At 37.7% G+C, this 12,197-nt stretch overlaps 1 protein-coding gene across 1 annotated transcript in view; it reads right to left on the bottom strand.

The window, feature by feature from the left end:
* Positions 1–12,197, bottom strand: part of LOC112454233 (nephrin-like) — a gene marked incomplete at its 5' end in the record, with an annotated part of 75,327 nt that overhangs the window by 15,225 nt on the left and 47,905 nt on the right. The window contains 3 exons of the mRNA XM_025015506.1: positions 795–1,085; positions 1,727–1,897; positions 5,446–5,634. Coding sequence (XP_024871274.1) covers positions 795–1,085; positions 1,727–1,897; positions 5,446–5,634 — 651 coding nt within the window. The remainder of the gene's footprint in view (positions 1–794; positions 1,086–1,726; positions 1,898–5,445; positions 5,635–12,197) is intronic.

Raw genomic sequence — 12,197 nt, 5'->3', positions numbered from 1 at the left:
CGAGTATACGATAAGCCAGCCGCACGATATTTTCCACGAGCTTTTATCCACATATATCACGCGAACATAAAGTTAGCAAAATTTCAATTTGGGTACGGGAACGTAGCCTCGACGAAAATAGAGAAGCGGAATTATTTATGCGGTTGTTCCGTCGGCAAGAGATCGTCCATACGCTGTGCAACCTTACGTCGTGCAATACTACGCCTTTGCGGTAAAGTAATGGTGAGTGCCACAGACAGGCACCAGGCAACGTTAATATTCTAACACCTTAAATACGTCTCAAGTATCACTCGCGAGAATATAACGCATTCTGCAAGATTCAAGAACGGAAAAAAATGACGTCGTAAGAGTAATAAAATTTCCACATTTCTCTATTCTTTTTTACTCCAGTTTTGGAGGAGATTCATTTAAATTTATATCAGTTAAAATTAATCGCCCTTTAAAATTAATGCAGTACGATAAACAAAATAAAATCTGAAATCGTCGAACGTAACTGTGGATAAATTAAATTGAGGTATTTTGCGCGATTCGTTTCGTATTAATATAAAAAGGATCATAAAATATAATTACATAGGCGGAATTAAAATACACGCGCTGCTAAATGTATTAAAAATCAAAGCCCATTATTCGATTCGATTAACATAAGAGACGATAATAACATGCGATTATATGAGGGGTGGTAATACAGAGAACGAATGAAGGGTTTCTCGGAACGTTTCTCTAAATGCAATTTGCAACGTTTTACCGCTACCTAATTGCGGATAATTATCGCAGGCGCGCGCGCGCGCACTTACAAAGCACGGTGAGATCGACGTGCACTTTCATAGGCTGCACGCTCATGATGTTGGAGACTTCGCATCTGTACCGAGCCTTGTCATCCTCCGCTCGTGCTATGAACGAGTACACGTTCTCGCTGGCGCCGGGGCCACGGCGATGGGCCGCCGTAACCTTCTCGTCGTTCCTGTACCAGACAATTTCCGCCGGCGGGTTTCCGCCGCGTGATCGGCAGGCGAGCTCCACGTTTTGACCGCGCTGCACCGTCTCACCCTCGGTATAGCCCTCTATGTACGGTGGACCAGGTGGATCTGCGCAGGCAAACAGGTAGACGTCGGTATATTGCGCCGTTATTAGAAGCTAACGAAACTTATTTGAAAACATAATCCGGATAATTGGGATCGAAAGTCAGTCTCAGCTCGAATAACTCAAAGAGACGACGTGCACGCGAGATTTGAGAAGAGCTCTATAGGTACGGATACCTGAATCTGCATCGCGCGTTCTAATTCGGTATATCAGGCGAATTGCAATTCATACCGAGGATTATATATTACATAATAAATTCAACCTAACTTGTTACATCAATTTAAGTGATAATTGAAAGCGACGCTAAATAATTTTGCTGTTACCGCAATCTCTAAATTTACAAAGTTACTGCAGTTCTAATTTGACTCTTGTTATTCTATCTTATATTACATAAAAAGCATTCTTTCTGTTCACGTACAAATGAGACTTGCGTCAGTTTCCTTAAATAAAGAGTCGTAAAATTAAAGAGAACGTAAACTTGGAGTTAATGTCGATTCGTTTCGGTGATTTCGGTAACGCTGCGATACGAACTCTAATTTTCGCTATGCTTTTTTCACGACAATATGTCGAGTACGTTGACACGCCACGGCATAAGCGATCACGCGAGCGCGTTTCTATATAGCATACCTATGTCCGCCGTACTTACAGAAAACGGAAAGTTTAATGGTGGCCCGCATAGGCCTGTCTATGGGTATTGCCGGGTGGCTGGCCTCGCAGGTGTAATCCATCCCATTATCGTCCGCCGTAGGCATGATGGTAATGGAACCGTGAGTGTCGTACTTGAGCAATTCCTTCGTCTCTCCGGGCTTCTCCTTATCTGCAACATTGTCCGCGCAAATCGCGAAATAAATACCACCTGCCACCTGCTTCCACTTTATAGCCGCGAAATTAACTATTTCCCTTCGATTATCGTTTTTTTTTTGTCTTTCATGTTACTTCAGAGAATTTCCGGAATGCGGAATAGCAAATTGCCGTATGAATTCCAGTTGCCATTTACTCTTATCTCATAGCAGCGACGTTAACCACTTTTTCTTTTTTTCATTATTGTTTGTTGCACGCATTGAATGGGAATTGTTATAGAAAAGACCTTTTAGGTCGGGATAACTAAGGGGCTTTGTAGCCCACTTCCCTCTAATTTTTTTTTTAATTTTTTACTTACATTGATATTTTATTGATTAACTTTCCAAAATTTTTCGAAAGCAAAAAATTGCTTTCCCTTTATATTACGTATATTTTGTGGCTCTTTTAAATTTTGTAATTAATTTTAAGTATATACATTTAAGAAAATTATAGAATATACTCGTCTACATCGCGTATTTATTGGCAAACGTTTTAACGCTTATCAATTTCAGCGCGCGATATTGATTCTTAATCAAAATTCAAAGCGCCTTAATCACTCGATTATCTGCAAAGATAGTCGAATTAATTCGAGACTCGCGGAGAAAGTTGAATTATTCATGGGCGACGTGCATGAAGATAACCCGTAATTTACATTAAAGTTGCGAGTAAACGCAACGTTACGTTAGAATAGAAAGATATACGTGACGTATTTCGCGACGTACACTCTCTTTTTAAATCTCCGTTAAAAGCTCCGGACAAGCTTTTACGCAAAAGCGCGACGCACGACTCTTTATTCCGGCGTGTTGCAATCTACACAGTTTTCGGAGTACACGACGGGGAACACAAATGCTCTCAACGCAACGGCGACGGGGTTTGACTGGATGCGTAACGGTGTCGGAGAAAGATTGCTGCTGGAATGACGAGCGAGAATGCGAGCACGCGTAACAAAGGAAACGACGACGATCGCGCGATTTATTTCTGCACGTAGACCTGCGTTTCACGCTGTTCGCAGCCTCGCAGTTGTTAGATTGTAATAGCGCACATCTAAGATGTATAGCGTTAAGACGATTCAGACGTTTCTCGCATCAATTACTTACGGAAATGTAAAGTTGCGTTGAGTGACGTTACGCTAACGTCGGATAAGACATTCGAAGTATTAGACAATTTCTCGCGAGGAATGGGGGCGATTTTTATCGCGCGAGTAAAAAAAAACGTTATTGTGTCGTAAATTTCGTAAGAGTAGCCATATTCACGACTTACAAAGATAAGTTCATGGGTGACACGCGATTTTCATTATATACGGCGCTTTGCAGAATTTAATCGTTACTTCCTGTTTTTAAAACATATTACAAATTACGACGGAATTGATGTTCACGTTACACCGAAAGGAATAATATTAAAATACGGTAATGTAAAATAATATCAAAATACTCATTTTACCTTCCATCGAATAATCCGCTAAATGTAAAGGGCAAATTTGTTTTAAATACTTATAAATTCATCGCAGTCTGTTTACGTGTATTTTCCAATAATAAATTCGTGTTACGCGATGTTCGCAAAAGTGCGTGCTTTCCTTCTCTATGAAGGTGGGCGTGCGAGCTGGATATACGCAGCATTCGTGAAACGTTGCAGCTAAATTTCTACAATGTACATACGTTGAACTCAATCATACGTTTAATTAAACAATAGAACGGTAGTCAACTGAAGTTTTTATGCAAACGCTGCAGTGATATTCTAATATTTTTATACAATGCTTATTTTATGTTAAAAAGTTTCTTTTATTATTATTTTTTAATTAAAACTATTTGACGCTATGTAACGGCTTTACATTTTGTAAAATTTAAGTCATCTCCTCTTCTCTCACTTTTTCTTTTCTCTCTTCCTTTCTTCCTTCCACTAGATACTGATTAATATTTCATCACCGACAAGAAATAGCAGTTTCTGCATTCATTGGATATTCATTCGTTCATTCCTGCTCATCGAAATAGTTAATGAAGCGTCTTTATGCATCAGGTTCCGCAGAAACTTTTCTTATCTACTGTCTGACCGCGCTACGAACTCGCATTTGCAAAAATTTTAGTCGTATTCATTTCACGAACACCCCCTCTGTTCATCGTATCGCGTCGCGTCGCGTCCCTTTTCGTTTTCGTCCGCCCTATTTATCGACGTTCTTATCGGGGATATATTTTAGCCCCGGGTACGCGCCCCGGTTGGGTGGTAAAACGGCGAGTCGGCCGATGCAATCGTTTGATGTCTCGTCGGGCTGTCTCCGGCCGAATGTAAAAACGCAAGCGGCAGCGGCGCGAGCGAGGAGACAGGAATGTCAATTTCGGTAGTTGGAACGCGGCCAGGGTTGTGTGTCACGGGATCGATCGAAGATGCTCTTGGCAACTGGAAACGGCGCTAAGAGGGAGAGGCGTCTCGACGCCCGCCGCGCGCCGTCCCAATCTTTTTCCCACTTTTACGCGCGGCGCGGCGCGTCGCGGTGAGCTTCCGACGAAACGCGAGATCACTTTATTCGCCTCTGAATATCGTGCGCCGGTGGCTAAGCCGGATCTAGAGCCAAGCCAGCCGAGCTAACGTGCGCGAACGAACACGAATGAACGACTCGCTTATTCAACGAGAGCGATCGGCAACGCTAGCTATTCATTTCCTAAAGTTATTCATTCACGCTCGCTTGTTTAGTCTGATTTTAGTACTGAATATATTCACGGTGTATCGTCTAGCTTGTGATTACGATGGATTGGATTGAACTTGAACAATATAAAAGATTGTAAAGAACATACAAAAAACGTTGGTTTTTTTAGACGCCTTTTCTTGAGTCTTTGAATATAACTGTAATCATATAAGACTCTTTTATATTCATGTATTTAATACTTATTCATGTGTCAAAAAACAAATAGAAAATGTTTTCTTTTTCAACTTTTCTTCTGATTACGAAGACACAAAAATAAAGAAAAATAAAGAAATATGTATTGGAATAAAACCGCTTTGGGCCAATAAAGTAGATCCTTTAAAAAATGATTAAGTAAGAAGATTTGTGTTCCTAGATACACTTGTCATCGATATAACATATTTATTAAAAATGCAACTTTATTAATCTGTTGATAACTCCTATTATCACTCATTTTATTAATAAAAATTATTTATATAAAGGAAGAATTTAATCAATCTTCCCATATTTCCAAAAATAAAAATGTAAAAAGAAACGAATATATATATATATATAAACGGCATGTTTGCAATAGTTATCTTAAATATAATATAAAAAAATCAATATTGACAAGAGGTAGCGGCAACTCAAAAATTTGTGCGTAACCGAAATAATTATTTATATTCAGTGGCGAAATTTAATTAGATGATACCGCGTTATTAGAACAGAATTACGCTTATCTGGCGAATACGTATAATGCGGCGCGGCGGTCATTTAATCCTCGTCGCGTAATAACCATGATATATTCATTCGTGCGCGGGATTATCGTAATCGAATATCAACGTGCATAACAGGATGGCGTAGCTACTTACCGCCCTGGATGGAGATTGCGGCGATAGTGGTGTCGCCGCCCTTGAGCTGTACGTTTCCGCGGTACCAAATGATCGAGGCGGCCGGCTTGGCCGCGCTAACGACGCACTCTAAGCGTCGCGACTCGCCCACCTTCACCTCGATTATCTGTTTCTTCGGGTGATTGCTGATCGCCACTTTTTGCGGAGGCGCTGGAAAAGGAGAAAACGTATTTTTTAATTTTTTGAAAATTATTTTTATATGTAAAAATTTTATATGATATTTGTCACATGGAAAAATATCTACCTTTAAAATATAAAATTTATCGTAATAACGCGAGAAATGTGATATGTATTTTTATGATTATGAACAGTATTTTCGTTGATAGGATCATATCTTTATAGGAAGAATCTTTATTATTTATAATATACTAAATTTCTGATTCAGAACATTTGAGTCGTGCGTCACTCTATTTTGTTCTTATTATATACACGTACTTTATTGATTTAAAAAATAAAGCAGCTTCCTCGAGCTAGCGATCACAGGTAATCCATATGTTAATATTCTAGTTTGCAATCGATACTCCTTAATGAAAACGAACCGGACACCGTTCATTTTTTATAATCCTCCAATATTCGATTTTGAAGTAACTGAATCTTAAATTAAGATTCTACTTAAGTCCACTGGAAGTTAATTAAGGAATAAGATCCTCTTATCTATTAGCTTCGAATTTTGCTTCACGGGAGAATTTATTTTCGCTCCTTCGAAGACTATTTTAGACACAGCGTTTTATATACAGAATTACGCCATTATACAATAATTTAATAGCGTATTCTGTAGACGAGTTAGAATTGAAACCAATAATAAATAAGTTGTATAAAAAATTTAATATAAATATAAAAATAAAATTAAAATGTCTAAAAAAAAAAAAAAAATAAAGTTTAATGCAATTTAAGCTTTCAAGTTACAAGCAATCGAAGTTGGCCAATGCATAAAATTTGCGTTGTCCGTAAATCATATCGATCTGTTACTGAATTTTTACAGCTTGAGTAATTCACGTAAATACCTTTTCGTTCAAAGTGACGTAAATGCTACTCTTCGAACAAGCGTCACATAAAACGCGTAACGGCCTGTTTATTCGCAATTATTTCGTAATGCAAGGAACGGCATATTCGATACATTATCGTACATTTATTTTATAATACCTTAAATACATCATGTCCATATCGCGGATGGCTCACAATGCTCGGCGCGCCGTTCAGTTACGATTGTTTATATGGTGACAAACGCGCTGTACGTCGGTGCGCGATGCGTACGCGTGTTCGCTTTATCATATTCGCACGGCGAAGCCCGAGCAAGACGAACGCGCGCCACTCCACGTGTCGTCGCATATGTACACAGATATTGGGAAACTTGTGTAAAATTTAACATAAATCACATGTCCCAAACGGTCCGCTGAAATTTTTGTGCTAATTCAACATGATACACAGAGAAAGAAAAAGTTCTTAATTTGAAAATATCTTTAGTTTCAACGTGGAAATCTTGAAATGAGATTATATTGCGTTAAACTTGCTTGAAGCAAACTTGCTTGAAGTAAACTTGGTTGAATGAAGTCATTATATAGTTCAACAAAAAAAAAAGTTAAAATAAAAAGATAAAATTCTTATAAGAAGATTAGCAGACATGTGTTAAATTTATCCATGAATATCTTGATTATTTAACACAAAAACTTTAACCGGCAGATTTTTTCACTTTGCCAACTGTGTGTCTATTCCTTGAAACGCAATCATTCTCAACGATTGAAAATAACGATCAATTAACCCTTGCGATTCTCGTGAGCGTATATATCGACGGATTGTTCACAGACACAGTTATCTCGCGATTTATTCGTTCGAAGTACACTTCTCGAGAAGTAACCGAAAATGGAAATTACAAAATGTACTTTTACTATATTACTATACATATTCACGGACGACTGTTATATATTTAATGCTTACTCGCGTTACTTATGGAAAGTACTTGGCGTCGACTTGGCGTCGTACATTCCGCGTCGTGCTTTAAATTTTCAGCTATTTAAACGTTCAACTTGCGTTTTCGTATTGAGATTGCGAGGTAATGTACAAGTGATCTTGAATCGAGCGATTCAAGCCCGGTACGTCGATTATCTATCAGTTCGAAATACAAAGGAAAACGGAATATTCGGTATATTTATTCTATATTAAATATTTCGTGGGACCAATAAACTGGTTGACGCGCGCGTTGCTGTAAACAAGATCTTGTGCAAACAAGATGACCTACGTGCGACTGAAACTCGAGGCAAGCGACCGTTTTGCCTGCGATGTCGCATTCCCTTCGTAACGCGAATGCGAGAGGTACCAGAAAGCGCCATACATATATGCGATCATTTTCCGCAAACGCTTAGCAATTATCGACCCGCGTGCTATTGATTCCAACGATTAATTATAACGACTCGCGAGCGCATGTCCACGCTCGCGACAGCGACACGGCTGTCTATCAACGTAAATTCGGTGATTCGCCAGAGTCCTATTATACCTCCGCTCCGAATTCCCTCGCTTCACTAACTGACGAGACGTCGCAAGAGTTAAGCGATTCGTATCTTTGTATGATCGTGTCTTTTCGCGTCGTTCTTCTGTCTCGATGCGTAGTAAAGTGCATTAACATCACGTGCGATTAACACCGAGAGAACGCCGTGTAAAGTGCCACAGCGTCATCATGTATCCTCTGGTAATTAGCGCGCGCGCGATAACTAACCGTGTTCTTGCGAGTGAATATCTTTCGAATCAGCAAAAGTAACGAAGAGGCACGCGATTTATCATTTATTTATTACAAAAATTAAGTAAAGTTATTACAAAAATATAATATAGATATATCTTGTTAGGCATATATTCTATATCGTCCGCGCAATAATCATATTTTGAAATATTCGTTTTAAGTGTTGCTATAATTTAGATATATTTGTATTTTATAGATCGAGACATTCTACAATGGTTTCGTGCTGATGTAATCCTATACTGCTGCTTATACACATCGTTTCGGTGAGTACTAAATTATTTCTTATCTGAATCGTTGAAGTGCAAAATGGATTTGTAATAAAAATTACATATATATCATATGTACATAATGTGTAAAAACAGAAAATATCAGGAAATAATGAAAAAGTTAAAAGCCTTTTCTCTTATTATTATTAACATATAAAATTTAAATTTGCAATTGTAACAGACGCAGCAATAAAATATAATATGCATATATAAATTTTCCGTAATATTTATTCTTTTAAACTATTTGATGTTTGAGCTCATTACTTTTATGCTCATAGTCATATTTAAAAAATTAAAATTATGAATATATAATTGTAATATCAGATCCACTGCTCTTTTTTTTACAAATGGAAAGGCAGATTAATATAAATATTTAATCCTGGAATGTATATCACATCGTAAATTATGCAATAATAATATAATTCCAAGATACATGAATTATTTGAAATTTTACTGCTACATAAACTTGCTAAAAACTGATTAGCAATAATAATGTAATTTTTGTAAAAGAGAATTGTCTCCAAATTTAATAAGAATATTATCTTCTTTAATTTATTTTTTGGAAAGCATTCTGAATAAGATTTTCAGAAAACGCAATTGAGAGAACATCATAAAGAATAATATATTAACGTTATTGGCGCAACTTTGGTATCGAGTATAATACAATTGATTGAATTTGTAATTGCTTAAAAAAAGCAGTAAAAATAAGAAAAAAGAGAAATAAAATTGTAAATAAAATATCGACATATTTTAGCATGTAAAGGATAAAATTCCTTTATGATGTTCATATCTCATGAAGATCATACATGGAAGAAGATTTATATATGGTACGTACATTTATATGTGAAATATAAAAATAAATTATTATCTATATCATAATTAGTAGGAAAAACTAGTTAATATTTAAGTGTGTTATTTTTTCCCTCTCTTTTCTCTTCTGACATTAAAAAAATAAAATTTGAAGTCTGCGTTCTCTTCCAAGATTTTTAATTATACATATATCATCAATATAACGCGACAGTCTTTCATAGCCTTTCCATTGGAACTAATTAATATTAAAATACTTCACTCAAATATCAATTCATATAAATTCATATATTATTTATAACAACTTGTATTAAAAATATATACCCGACATCGTTAGCTTGATCTCTTACAACTATAATTCCGTATCAGTATATTTTCGACTTTTAATTAATCTCCAAAATATAAAAAGTTAAAGTAATTGTGCCGTGGTTGTGCAACACGTAATCTCGTACGTACATCCCGAACAAATTACTTTAAATTATTTAACCCCGCATTGAAATTTTTTTGCCCTCGTCTTTTTGTATCCTGACGAGGTCGCAGTAATTACGTTGTTATGCGCGGTTGCGTTCGGTTAAGTATGCCGTAGATGGTATTTAAAATCGAAACTGCATGCGCTGCGTACCGTTAAATGGTCGTTCCGAATAAATTGCGCATATCGTATACATAGATTTTCGGACAGTGGGTGATAAACGACGCAATCTGTTGATTTCGGACGATCCGCCGTTCGCTCTTGTTTTATAGCACTCGGTTTTCGCGCGCCAATCTCTCTCTCCACATCCACGAGTTAATTTAATGTCAGAATGGCGTACGCGCCCGATTTATTGCCGAATTCTATTAAGCGCATACAGAAAACCGTGTGCTCGTCGGCGCAATAATTATATACGAGGGGATGTGGTTCTATACGTAAATGCGTAATCGCATTTAACCTGATCGAATTCCTTCCACTTAGGCGCAATAACTCGCACATAGGACATAACTACTGTGGAAAGTGCATGTAGAATCTGTACGTGAGATAAGATAGATAATAAAAAAAAATAGACATTTGTTTCATTAATTTCGTAAAACAAACGTTTTAATATCTGGGATATATCGTGTAATATTTATCCCCCTAAAAAAATTGAAACGGTAGAAAGTAAAAACGCAGCAGGTTCGTCTAAATTGTGGTTCTAAATTTGTGTGTCTAAATTTTAGTCGCATAGTAAATACTATACTCGATGAAATTTGATAGAGTAAAGCTCGAAACGATGAAAAATGAAAAGTGAGAAGATGCTCGACAGTTAAGCGATTGATGCACTAATTTATATATCAATAATAACTTAATGATTATTCTATTGACCCCTATTTTCGTCGTTGACGAAATAATTTTTTTTTCCTTTCATTATTTGCGATCCTATTACCAAATGAAAAGCCGTTGTATGTTATCGAGGGTTACTTGTGCATCCATTCAGGCATTCGCATTCAATCGGTCGACAATGTATCAATTCGCTATTGACACAGCTGAATGCAACGCGCGTGTACTTTGTGTAAAATACCCCCGGATAAATAAAATCTGCATTATGAAACTACCGCGCTATTCTAATAGAACTTTATTTTTTCCGTTAATAACATTGACTCGGTGCCGCGCACTTTGTTTCATTTTCGGGAAAACCCGAACACAAAAGCGGCCAAACTTTTGCAAAATTATATATATGTATATAACATAAATATATTTAAAAAAATGTATTATGCGCGGCATATTGATTATAAAAGTTATATGAATGAAAAACCAGAGTAAGTAATTAATAGTAATTAAATCGTCGAAGATTGAATTTAATGCCGGAAAATTGCTTGTAGGTACATTTAATCAGTAACAATAACTGACAGAAATTTAATTGGTAAAAAAATCAATGAAATAGAGATATTCGATGTGTTATTCTACTATAGACGATTTCTCTCCGGCATGAAAAATTTCAACGTTCCTTGCGAGATGACAGAAACGCTGCTTGCTCTCTCCTCCTGAGGAATTCGTTCGAACAACGCGGTCGTTTGTATAAAGGAAGAGACCCTCGATCGAAGACCAAATACATTTACGCGCGAGCGGTTCCATTTTTACGGCACAGCCACGGTTCGAGTAAGAGACACTTTACGCGGCCGAACGACAACGCGGGCGACGTCGACAACGAGGAGAGGGAATAGGGCGCTGATGCTGGTTATCCGGCCGCGCGCTACTCCGTCTGTCTTCTCGAGTTTATATTGGCAGCCGCTCGGAAATCCTCCGGGGGACGCACGCGACGGGGAGGAGCAACTACTATACGCTCCTATCCCGGAAGCTACTTCGTCACCGCGAAACTCGACATAGAGCGCGCCGGTCGGCGCTATATGCGCACCGATCGGGACCCATTACCGATCCGAGATAAATTTTCCCACTTCGATATCCCCCTGGGCGCATTCGAAAGGGTCGCGTTCGTCTTTGGACGGTGAGTGTTGCGCTACGATGCATCGCGGCGCCGATATAAAGCGCGCAGTGGATGCATCCGCCAGAGTAAACGTAGTAGGTAATGGTCGTTACGCGTGCGTTTCCTGACGGCGGTAACTGCGAACATTGTCGCGGCAGTTGCCTCTCTCTCTCCTTCTCCGTATCGTATTGTTCTACGGGAGAAATATTGCTCTCGATACCGCTTTCAACATTTAAACGCCCTGGCTGCTGTGTCTCCGTATGTATGTATTTTCGATACGTGAATCTCGGCGCTTTCTTAGGGTGCTTTTGAAAGGCAATAATTTAAATATTAATTATTATAAAGACTGATGATCTATTGACGATGCTCACACAATAAAAGGCAATAATTTATTCTTAACTATATTAAATTGAGTCTATACATACATGCGATATATTTTACCTTCTTAGGTTTTTATACAAGAAATCAGTGTCA

The sequence above is a fragment of the Temnothorax curvispinosus genome, unplaced genomic scaffold (genome assembly GCF_003070985.1).
Source record: "Temnothorax curvispinosus isolate PA1 unplaced genomic scaffold, ASM307098v1 QBEX01000426.1, whole genome shotgun sequence".
NCBI classification, from domain to species: Eukaryota; Metazoa; Arthropoda; class Insecta; order Hymenoptera; family Formicidae; genus Temnothorax; species Temnothorax curvispinosus.
Note: the sequence above shows the minus strand (reverse complement) of the source record. Positions and strands in the feature narration are given on the sequence as shown.